Source organism: Hippopotamus amphibius, chromosome 7 (assembly GCF_030028045.1).
Source record: "Hippopotamus amphibius kiboko isolate mHipAmp2 chromosome 7, mHipAmp2.hap2, whole genome shotgun sequence".
Taxonomy (NCBI): domain Eukaryota; kingdom Metazoa; phylum Chordata; class Mammalia; order Artiodactyla; family Hippopotamidae; genus Hippopotamus; species Hippopotamus amphibius.
Genome location: NC_080192.1, coordinates 113,664,214 through 113,677,046, shown reverse-complemented (window position 1 = coordinate 113,677,046; position 12,833 = coordinate 113,664,214). Strand labels below are relative to the sequence as shown.

Genomic DNA, 12,833 nt, shown 5'->3' with positions numbered 1-12,833 from the left:
GGCACAAACACGCAACCAAGCCTTGCTGCTGCGTTAACACTTGTCCTCAGACGGACATATAAGGCAAAAACACACTAGGTCAGAATGAATTAGAGGCAGGAGAATGACCCACACTGATCCAGAATGGGTCCGATCAGAGAGGAGGGGATTTCTGAAGGTCACCAAAATCTACCCAGCAGAACCACTTTGGTGATCCCTGTGTCAAATCAACCTTTACAAACTGGCACCCACTGTCATCAAAAAAATCATGACTCTGGGAATTTGAGGGAAGAATAAGAAAGGGAGGGAAGAAATGTTGGGGCACTAAAAAACAGACTTCATTTCACTTATTTTCATCATTTTGTTTTGTTTTGTTTCGAACACCACCCCATTCCTAGATTTTATCTTCCTGAATAGTAAACAAAGATCTTCCAGGTTGGGTCTGATTTATTGTGAGGACTTGATTTTTATTCTTTGGATTCATAAAGGTGACAGCCTCTTTATTTCAACACTGTGGAAATAAAATATTTTCCTGTAGCGTAGCAATATCTGAGTATGCTGATATGGAGCAATGCTTAAGGTATAATGTTAAGTGAAAAAAAGCAAGGAACAAAACAGTGTGTGGAGTGTTTTCATCTGCGTTGAAAAAGAAAATGCAAGCACATGCATGTGTGTACACACGTGCGCGCGGACATAAATTTGCAGAGGATAGGGGTTCAGGAGGCAGAGTGCCTGAGCTTAAGTCTTAGTTCTCTTCTTACTATCCCTGTGGCCATTGGCAAGTCACTTACCTAACTTTTCTAAGGCCCAGTTTCTTCATCCACAACATACAGATGATTATAGGACCTATCTCATAGGGCTTGAGGAAGGATTAAATGAGATAACATATGTGAAATAACCACTTACAAAAGTTAGCTAAGTATGCTTGGGGACCTCCCTGGTGGTCCAGTGGTTAAGACTCCCACGGTTCCACTGTAAGGGGCACGGGTTCAATCCCTGGTCAGGGAACTAAAATCCTGTAAGCCGCAGGGTATGGCCAAAAAAATTAAAAAAAAAAAAAAAAAAAGTTAGCTACTATTAGGATTAGGATTATTTTATGCATGGATATTTTCCCGAAGGATTCAAAAGAAATTAACACTGATTGCCTACAGAGTCTTAAGGGTCTTTGAAATGAGAGGAGGAAAAAAATTTTTTCTAATGGGAAAAGAAAAAGGCAGCATGTGCACTTCCTAGAAGTGAGCAATGAATGCGCCACAGCGATGTCTTCCTGCTTCACGCACAGGCGGAGCTCTCTGCCACCCTCTGTTCATATTACCAGACTGACCTCTTAGAGGGTTTGTTCCAAGAAGAGATCTGTCACAGGAACACACTGTCCACACATTAAAACAAAGTCACAAATGCTATAGTACTTGTGAAATGTACTATACAAAAGACAGAAATGTCCCTTATGCCATATGCTCACTCACATGTCAGGAGGGTTAGAATACACTATTATCAAAAGACCAAAAACAAACAAACAGACAAAACTCCCAGCTATGATCCTGTAGATAAGTACCTGTATGTAGAAAGGAATTCCAGCACTTCGTCTCGTAGCACAGAGTTTAGATGAAGGATCACTGCATTTAATTTCCTCTAAAACATTTGATAACCACTCTTCTGGTAGCTTTTGCAGACTCACATTAGGGCACCTAAAAGGCATATGTAAAGCAAACATTTGGAATTATCAGGTACCAAAAAGTAAAAGCATAAACTATTGATATGCATTAACCCTGTTAGGAAAGAATAAATATCATTACATGCGGAGGGAGGGAAACTAAAAAGTGTCTCACTTTCTACTTTTCACCTACTTTCTTCTTTATGATGGGTCTTAGGATTTGCAGCTAATACAGATTCCATTTCTTACAAAGCCATGCAGAACATGTGTCTTATCTGCAAATAAGCCTTAATACCTCGGTTTGCACCCACACCCAAAATGTTCTGGTTAATCAAGCTCTCAGCAATGTTCTATATGGCAAAACTCAAGATTTCCAACAAGGAGAATATAACCTTATAATTTAATGTAGTTTATATTCTATAATTATAGAGATTATACATATTCATATACACACTTTTGAAAACATACTTTAGCAATCATTTTAGCTTTCTCAAGTGTGGCCTATCACAAATAAGATTTTCATCCAGATCCTACAGAGAATTAATAAAGCAAGTTCTTTGGAAAGAACCTTAAACATTTTGAAGTTAGTGAGATTCTGCCCTGCTATGTTAACTGTTATTCTAGAGTTCTTAAAAACATGTGACTTTAAAAAAAATTTTTCAATTTATGCCCTAATATACAATTATATACTATATAATATATTATATTATCCTAAGAAATAGAATATTTATAATACCAATTTGACATAATTTTTTTAATCACCCCACCCCCCCACCCCACTTTCCCCCTTTGGTAAAAATAAATGATTTTTTTTTAAAAGAGAGAGAGAGAGACTTAAAAATATATAAATAAATAAATAATAAATTGTGTCATATTCTTCTTTTATAGTGTACTTTAGTACACTTGAATATTTAATAGTGTACTCTTCTTTAACACCTGTGTAATGTCTGTCAAATACTACATGCTCCATAAACATTTGTTAATGAATTAATGGTTAATAGTTGGTTTCTTAGATTGACTTTAGCTAGGCAAATGGACATATAAAAAAAAGAAAAAGAAATAGCGTATTTAACGGTAAATAGACAATTATTTTAGGAGGATCGTAATTGGATTTAATTAAAATTAATACAAAAATAAAGAGGTAAAGTCCAAACAGAAAATACTCTCTCTACTTTAAATTGAAGAAGACAGTCAGCAGAAAGGTAACTGATTTTAATTTGTAGAGAGAATTAGAGCTCTTAGAAACATGTGGTTTTGGGGGGTTTTTGTAATTGAAGTATAGTTGATTTACAATGCTGTGTTAGTTTCTGGTGGGGACTTTTCTCTATTTTAGTTTGGTGTAAGATAGACAACTTCAATTTCTGACTAACATTCCAAATAGCAAATCAAATTTAGTTGTTTATGTCTTGCATAGAACAAAATATACATAAATAATACTACTTTGCAGGAGGCATTTTTTAAAGTTTGACATGGGCCTAAAAAACACGATTTCAGCCACAAATGTTACAACCAAATCTCCCTACTCCCAGCAGGCTCTGTGATTTTAAAGATTTCTTTTAAGCCTGGCTTAAAATGCATCACCTCATTCCTGCTTCTTCCCACTTGGCTTCCTCAGCCACCAAAACCAGCCATCAACAGTCTGAACCACAAGAGTAAAAGAGATTCAAAGGCAGAACAACAAAATGCAAAGTGTGAACCTTGTTTAGGTTCCAACTTGAAAAAAAAAAAGATACTTTCAAATAATACAGATAGTTATGTATGTATTAGATATTATATGATACCAAGGAATTATTCATAGGATGTGCCAATGGCATTGTGGATGGAGAAGAAAGTGTCTGTATTTTTTAGAGAAGCATACTTAAGTGCATAGGAGTAAAAATAATATTTCAGGGACGTACTATCTAACACTTCAGCAAAGGACAAGGAAAGGGATAGATGAAGCAAGTGTGGCAAAACTCTAGTAACTGCTGAATCTGGGTGATGGATAAAGGTGGTTCATTACATCATTCTCTCTCACGCACGTGCTCTCTCTGTATATATAAACAGACACAGACATACATTCATGTGTGTATATACATGTTTGAAATTTTAATGTTTTATGTTTATTACTTATATGTTTGAAAATTTTCATAATTAAAAAATCCATTTATATGTTTGAATTTTTCATAATGATAATAATTCTCCCACACTTATCTTACTTACATTACTGAAGTTACTTCCCAATCACTGGGTTTGTATCTTTTAAAAATTATGATAAATGCATATGTTTCACAGAGTAATTTCTCTAGTTTACTACTAATGTTACCAACTTGGTATAATCCTCACACAGCTGCCCAGTCAAAAGCTGAAATCTAAATCTCTAGGAGTTATTATTTAAGTGCTAATGATACATTATGGATTACTGCCATTTTTTTGCTCATTCTTCAATTGTCTTTTAAGTATATTTGGGATAATTTACACCACAATGGGTGAGGAGAGGGAAAAAAAAAAAAGAGAAATAAAGCAAAGTCACCTTTTTGTGATCTAACCATTCAAGAAAAAGCTGGAGTCACAGAGATGAAAAAAAGAAAAGACTGAAAAAAAAAAAAAAAAAAAAGAAAAGGCTACTTGATCTAAGGTTATCTGTGGATTTCATCGACTTATATTTTCTTCCTCACCACAGGACCACTGGCAGTGCAGGACTGGCTTACAGATAATGCTTCAGACGAAGGTTAAGTGTTCCTGTAGGAATTCACTATGTAAGAGAAACAAAAGGGGAAAAGGAACTACAGGAGATGAGGGGGTACTTTCCAATAGGTATTTCCTTATTTTTCTATCAAGTGCACTGAAATACTAGTACAACAAATACTAATTCAGTAATGCTTACTCCTCAGTGCTGCCAGTGAACTTCTCCCAGGCCTCCCTAAACTGGCGCTCAGAGGTTCTAGCAGAATCAACCAATTCGAGAAGGCAGGCAGGTCTGGGATCAGAGTGGGCCACCTTACCAGGCATTACCCTTCCTTGCCTGAACTTACAGTGGCTCTTGACTGTTAACAAATCTTGAGCTAACTCCTTTTCCATCTTGATCAAATCCTCCAGTTGGAAAGGTCCCCTATGTCCTGGCCCCAGCCCTCCTACTTGAATCTAACCTTAAAAATTCTTCCAAATCCCTCTGTAGACCTGTTCTAGTAAAGCTGTTCACTTTGCAAATTGCACTTCTTTGTTAATCTGGAATAAACCCATTTTTGCTGGAGAAATAACTGGCAGTCCATATATTTTATGTCAATAGCTGATACTAGAGATCTGCTGGGTTCTAGCTCTAGAAGCAGAAGTAAGGGCCAGGAAGTCAGTTCCTGTAGGGTAACCTGTCTACCTCCCAGGAAACAGGGAATTTCAGTGGCTTTCTCTCCCATGAAAGGAGGTTGTAAAAGGGCTACTGCCAGAGCTGCCTGGGGCTACAGCAACAGGAAAATTCATGGGTCCCAGGGAGACTCTGCCAACCAGGCTGTGGCTCCAGCTTTTTCTTGAATGGTTAGATCACAAAAAGGTGACTTCGCTTTAATTCTCTTTTTTTTTTCCCTCTCCTCTCCTTACTAACTAGGAGACCAGATCTGTGATATCCCCAGTATCACTGTGGATGGAAGATCCAAAATGCCATATTTAATCTAGTTTCTCTGATAGAAAGGAATGAGCCTACAGAGAGAAAAACAAACAAACACCAAACAAAAAATTAACCAGTAAACCAAAATTCAAAACAGAAATAAGGTTTTTATTAAGAAAGACGACCTTAAAAAAATCAATAATTAGAACACAAATTCACTCTACATGAAGTTTAATTTTATGGGGCAGTCTGACAAAAACCTTAAAATAACTGCTTAGATACTCAAGAGCTAAATGATGGAATAACTTTCACACTATTTTTAACCTAGCAAAAAGAGATGGGGGAGAGAAATTATTTACCCAAGGTTATATACAGTTAATAAGTGACAGAGATAATCAAAATGTAGATTGACACCAAAGCTCTTGCTTAATAAATTAAAGGCATTATTTCAAGGTGCCTGACCTAAATGCTCAGATACACATTTGGCTTGATCTGGTTAATGACAGAGATATTATTAACCCTCTTGTTATCTGCTTCAGTAGGTTTCATTCATTTGGAAAAAAGATCTACTAAGTACCTAGTAGTTGCTTGGCACTATGCTGTGCCCTAGGAAAGGAGCAGTAGAATATAAATTCCAAATTACCCATAATTCAGAAAGCAGGTTCCTATGGATTGAGAATGCATTACCAGAGTATACTGTTTTTAAGGATTGCTTTCCTAGTCATGTTTTAGTCAGGTTACCTTTCAAATTGATTTCAATCCCTGAATATTCACCATGAGAGTAGGGGTTAAAGTAGTTTTGAAACAAACTGGTGATATGGATAGGAAGCTAGCTGGAGATTCAAAATATCCTTCGGAAAATCCACTCAGCAGACAACCTACTTGTGACGGACTTGAGGCAAACTGTGTCGCACTCATTTTGCAGGTATTCCAACTCCCTTAGACGACTGGGGACATTTATTACTGTTAATAAACTGTTTTCTTACATTAGCTGAATGACTCACTGCTGGCCTGAGGAAATTACTTCACCTTCAAACACAAAGCAACTAATTTCACATTTTAAATGTGAAATACATTTAAAGCCAATACAGGAAACAAAATCCTCAGAAAATTATCAAAACTCAACTGCCAGGAAATTAATATATGTAACCTCAACTGAGTAAAGGTTAAGCCTCTACCAATATCTTCATTTCCCAAATAACAATTTACTTACCAAGTTATCACTAAGGGTTTTTTTGTTTTTTGTTTTAGCATAAGAAGGACGTAAATTCTTTCCCTTTCCCCTAAACACACTTGCACTTTGTCAGGTTTAAGAGTAACTCCAAATGAAAATTCATTCAAACAAATAAGTTATCGGGTACAGAAAAGTAAATGTCAATAAAAGCAAAGCTATTTATTTACTGATTGCTAATAAACTTTTACCTTACCATGGTTCCTCATTTTTCATTTGCAAATTATTTAAATAATTCTAAATAATGCAAAGAAAAAAATGAGTCTGTTTTTGGAACAAAATCAGGATTTGTCCCTAGCCTTGGTACAGAGTAAATGATGTGTGTTTACTCACGCTCAGCATCATCAGTCATCACCATCATCACCTGAATGAAAACAGCTATAAACAATAATTTGAAAAATAACAAACACTCAGCCTTGGCTGTTCAGAACAACACACTCAGACACCTAAAACACCGCATATCACATATCAGAGTGGATGATACACAGGCAACCAAGGGGGGAATGATTAGTACTGGTCTGATATACACTACAAAGAGCTAAGAGCATTATTTCTTCCAATGGATGAAAACAGGAAACTGAAAAACATGTACCTTTCTACAGTTAAAAAAAAAAAGGCAAAAAAAAGTGAGGCTTCAGGGGAAGTAGAAGAAAGATAATCTGATAATTTCAGATATCACCTCCAAACCTCTACCATATTAATGTTGTTATAAGGAATCTGACTGTTTTTCATTCACCCAAGTTCAAAATTTTGCAAAGCAAAGCTTTAGCTGCCTGTAACATAAAAAGTAATTTAGACTACTGATTTTAATTTTTTTTCATTTTATTTATTTATTTTTTGAGGTACACCAAGTTCAATCATCTGTATTTATACACATATCCCCGTATTCCCTCCCTCCCTCGACTCCCCCCCACCCTCCCCGTCCCAGTCCTCTAAGGTATCATCCATCCTCGAGCTGAACTCCCTTTGTTATACAGCAGCTTCCCACTGGCTGTCTATTTTACAGTTGGTAGTATATATATGTCTGTGCTACGCTCTCGCTTCGTCTCAGCTTCCCCTTCACCCTAGACTATTGATTTTAAACTGGAGTGGGGAGGAGGGGCTATACCCTTATACTTGGAGCAGTATATCTCTTAGATTTAAAAGAGAAATATTATCCACAATGTAAAAACAAGGTGTTCGCTTTCACAAATTACGTGCTTTAAATATTCCATGCATTAGCCTAAAACTACCTACTGATCATACTGAACAAGCTGACTGAAGGTTCCAAGTACAAGTAGAAAAAGAGTCAGGAGGAGGATAAAGGCAGCTTGGAGAGATACAGCACACTTTCTGGGAACAGAAACTTTATCTCTATTTATTTTATATTCATGTCGCTTCTCTTTTGTCCCATTCAGCCCTTCTCCCCTCTTCTATGCAACTTCATAACACACACATATGCACTTCATTTGTTGATCATCATAAAGCTACCTACTAGGGTCCATACATATTAATGTTTGTTCAATTCCCAACATACCTTTTATTTTTATATCCATTTGGTTGGAGGCTTCAGGAAAAAAAAAAAAAATTCCAGGGAGCACAAGATCCTGGCTCACAAAGCCCTATGCATTTGAACAACCTCATTCAACTTCATCTTATACCATTCCACTGTTTAAATATACCAAAGGCTTTTGCATTTACTGTTCCCATTGCTTGGAAAGCTCTTCCCTCAGAAAGCTGCTGCTTCTTGTCATCCAAGACTTGGCTTACTACAATGCAGGAGGAAAGAAAGACTCTTCCTTACCACCAAACTTTATCACATCAAAATGCATATCATTATTTGACAGTTTATTATTTGCTACATGTCCTTTAAAACATAAACTCCATGATATCAGGGAAACACTCTGTCCTGTCCACGTCTTTATTCCCAGCACCCAGAACAGGGCCTGGCATCCCAATAGAGAGCTCAATAAATATCCATTGAATAAATGAACAACTCATGACTTACCAACTCCATTAAGTGTACCATTCTAAAAAACCAGTCTGACTAACCAAGAGGGTATAGTAACTGGAAAAGAAAGTGTAAACAAAAGTGCTTTCCAATGACAGGAGGTGCCACCATGAGAGCCAGCAGGTGATTCAACTCCTTAGCTTCCTCAAACAGGTATGAACATTCAAAAGCTCCACATACCAGGCTCCCTAGATGGCGCAGTGGTTAAGAATCTGCCTGCCAATGCAGGGCACATGGATTCGATCTCTGCTCCAGGAAGATCCCACATGCCGCGGAGCAGCTAAGCCCGTGTGCCACAACTACTGAGCCTGCGCTTTAGAGCCCGTGAGCCACAACTATTGAGCCCATGTGCTGCAACTACTGAAGCCCACGAGCCTAGAGCCTGTGCTCCACAACAAGAGAAGCCACAGCAATGAGGAGCCCGCGCACCACAACGAAGAGTAGCCCCCACTCACCATAACTAAAAGAAAGCCCGCGCACTGCAAAAAAGACCCAACACAGCCAGTAAAATAAATAAATAAATAAATTTACAAAAGCTCCACATACCAAGGTCATAGCACTGATATGTAGATATTTTCTACTGAAATCCCCAATCAAAATCAACTCTGTTAGCCTAAATACTACCCCAAGAGATAATTTTTTCCCAATATTCAATAACAAAACCAAGAACAGGGTTCAAAACACAGCAGAGGGTTCCAGTTTGTATAAAGTGTTATTTAACTAAAGTTTGTATGGTTGTGAACATGGGATAGAAATGATGTTTCAAAGGACTGATGCTTCTGAATTCTAACAAATATAACATTCAATTCCGGATTATAACCATTTCCCTTCTCTCTTAAGGCTCTTTAGGAGACCAGAACTGTGCCTTCAACTATTTCCTCTGTATGAGTGACTATCAAATATTGGGTTGGCCAAGAAGTTTGTTCAGGTTTTTCATTAACACCTTACAGAAAAACCTGAACGAACTTTTTGGCCAACCCAATATATATATCTAGTAAGAGTGATCAGTGTCCCTGTTCGCCTGGGACAGAAGGGTTCCCCTAGAAAGCTGGACTTCCAGAGCTAAAAAACTGGAGACGTCCCAGGTCACCCAATCTCCAACTCTGACCCCTCTCACCATCTCTTGACCTGTATTTCCAACTGTCTGCTATTACTCTAGGCAGCCTCCCAACACCACCAAAAACTTGACATGTCTAAAGCATTATCCTGCCTCCTCTTAGGCCTGCCTCCTCTTAGGCCCTTCTTCTTGCCTTGCTTACTTTGTTAATGCATTAATCATTCTTCCCATAACCCAGGACAGACAGCTCAGTAAGTAGACTTCTTCCCTCATCTTCCATTTCTGCCTAGTAAATAATCCAATTTATGTCTCTAATACTAAAGATTAAAATGCTAGGCTAGGCGTAGAAGAACAAGAACCATATTTTACCCTCTATAATGCCTACCTATCACAATGTCTTACATAAAGTGGGTGATCGATATACCTGCGTTGAACTGCTAATCTCTGAAGCGGAATGAAGTTCAAAAAAACCATCTGGATCCCAGCGCTGGCTCTGCCACCAACTAGTTGTGTGGTTATGGACAAATCACTTGATTTCTCAATGCTCAAGAATCAAAATAAAACCACTGTAAAAATGCTTTAAAAGTCCATGAGATATTATTACCTGGGTTATTATTCCCAAGAGAGAAAACAATGACCCTAAATTATATAAGTACCCAAAGCTCCTGATGTGATTGTCCCCAGAACACCTCCCCATGGCCTCACACAAGCGGCAGTCCCTTACTCAGGTCTTCACATGCCTCTCTTAGTTCTACAGTGTTAAGTGTTTCAAATTTAGATCTTAACAATTGTCTCTAGGTTTACAGCAACTCTGGCTTACCACACCGTACTCTCCATGGTCAAAGAGAATGTTTCTAACACAGACACACAGAAGATGTTCAAGAAATTGCTTGCTGAATAAATAAATAAGGACCAACTAGTGCTGGTGCCAGCTGCCACACATGAGCGGTGCCTTCCGTCAGGCAGATAACAGAAGAACTAGGTGTAGAAAAGAAGGGCTGTAAGGATCCTCAATGGTGACGTCACTGTGCCTAGAAAAACACAGTTAATCGCCTAGTCTAGAGTTCTGACTATTCAATGAACCTTCTGTCTACTCCCCGGCTAGGAAAGATTACTTCATAAGGAAGTGATTTCAAAACTCCAGAGTTGCTGGTGTTTATGATAATGAAGGAATTGAGAGGTAAAAATGGAAGCAGGCAAGGCTCCCAAGAACAATGCAACAAACTCTAGTTGTCTGTTTTGGTTCCTCATCACACAACCCTGGGGGCAGCAAGGAAAAGGGAGTGAAACAGTCCATGTGGCTGCGCCAGCTCCAGGCACTCGGCAGCCTCCGGCGCGGGGAATTCCAAGCCCGCTTTGGCCAGCGAGTGCCTCTCCACGAAAAGAGCAGACATCCTCTGTCTGAAGGCTCCTTTGTTTTGCTTCACTTCCATGGCAAATTAATACAAAATATACAGTGTCTTTAGTCTCTAAGTATATCATAAAAACTGGAACTTTCTTACAAGGGACTCAAGGTTCTTCATAAGCAAGCCTCACTAAATGTTATTAATCCACAAAAGACTCCTAAGAGATCAGTTTACCAGTTGTAAAGGAAGTTTACTAAAAATGTATCCAAAGTTCCCTCAATCTTTCATACCCGAAATCCCCAGACTTTCCCAATCAGAGACTAGACAGCAGTACTGTATGATGAGTAGAATGCTCAGGATTGAAAAAGGCCTTAGAAAGCTGAATTCTCTTATTTTATCAAAGAGGACACAGCAGCCCAGAGAGATTACATGGCTTTCCTAGTATCAACAGAGCTGGCAGGTGGAACTCAGCTCTGACTCATACCTCAATATTCTTTCCTCTACACCCTGCGGGAGGTGGTGGTTAAGAACAGGGGTACGGGAGGGTCAGACCGCTCTGATACTCCTGTTCATCACAGTCAAGAGATAGTAGAAATTTTTAAAAATAATAATAATAATAATAAAAAAGGTTGACAGGAAAGAGGAGGGGAAGGGGTTATCTGTGGGTTTTTGGTTTGGCTTGGTTTTTCTGTCAGGTGTTACAGCTTGAGTCTCTACCAAAAGTAACACGAGTGAACAGGGCAGTCCCTGGCTGGCGGTGAGGTCTTTGTGCTGTCTCGAGAAGATCACTGAAGCAAATTATTGTTCTATAAACAGATTAGTCCAGTTTCCATCCACAAAGCTATCTCACTGGTAGTGGGTAAGTATTCTAAGATAAGCATAAAACCCAGACTGAAATCAAATTACATATGCTGTATACCCAACTAATTGGTCATTAGACTACTCTGTGCCAATAAATCAGGTTGCCTGACTACAGAGTGGCTTTCCAATGGCTTCATCCATCCACCTAAGGATGGTAACACAGACCTATTTTTTGTTGAGTTCTGATTAGTTATAGTACGACTGTTAACTGAGAAATGTTACTTTCCTTTCCTCAGACTCTTTCAGTATTGTTATGTTTCCTAACTTAGAGATTTTTTCCAAGTTCCTACTATTTCTTAAGCTAAATTTGCCACTCCGTTCATTCTTTGGTCAAGTATTGTGTTTATTATTTCAAGGTTCATGTTTATTATTTCAATTAAACTGAACAGTGACAGATGTGCAGGAAGGCTGTGTGCATGTACACGCACATTTTAAAAAGCCCTGAAGCATGGAGAAATTTTAAGCCTGAAAAACGATTTGCCCAAATGAAATCTAGTGAGAAAGCTACATATCAACAGAAGCCATCTTAACCTCCCTCACCACCATCAAACACTGCGGAGGTTTACTGCAGGCTAAAACATCAGGGGGCTATTTCGAAGCCTTAGCTGCAGGCACAGGCAATAATAATGATGACCAAATATAAATTGAATTTCCAATCAAAAAAGCCATGGGGGGAAGGGCAAAATACAGTGGATTAAAATAAGTGGATGTAACAAATTGTTGGTTCTCTTAATATTTAATATAACCATTCCCTGAGATCAAGGAGGAAAAAATAAATATTAAAAACTCTGGGACTTTACTAACAAAGCTGAGATAGGAGTTACTCACTAAGAACAAGATTCTTCTGTTATTGAGTCTAAAATGACTCAAAATTATTATAAGAACTTTAAAAATGAGTATTCAAAGTTCCAGAAAGAAGGTAATTATCTTAGTCAACTATGGAGTGGGCTTAAAAATAAAAATTCAAGGGTCATAAACCAAAGACACAAAGATATAGATTATAAACATTAAGACATTCTAAAAAATAAATTAAAAAGAAAAAAAATCATTAAGACATTCTAGTTTTCCCCAAATTCTTTTATTCCACTACAGAAGTGGAAAATTTAAAGGATTTTTTTCTCTACATAAAGTATGA

General features: G+C 37.9%; 1 protein-coding gene across 4 annotated transcripts in view; it reads right to left on the bottom strand.

The window, feature by feature from the left end:
* Positions 1–12,833, bottom strand: part of THADA (THADA armadillo repeat containing) — a 323,481-nt gene that overhangs the window by 241,334 nt on the left and 69,314 nt on the right. For all 4 annotated transcript variants that reach the window (XM_057740678.1, XM_057740680.1, XM_057740681.1 and 1 more), the window contains exon 23: positions 1,535–1,667. In XM_057740678.1, coding sequence (XP_057596661.1) covers positions 1,535–1,667 — 133 coding nt within the window. The remainder of the gene's footprint in view (positions 1–1,534; positions 1,668–12,833) is intronic.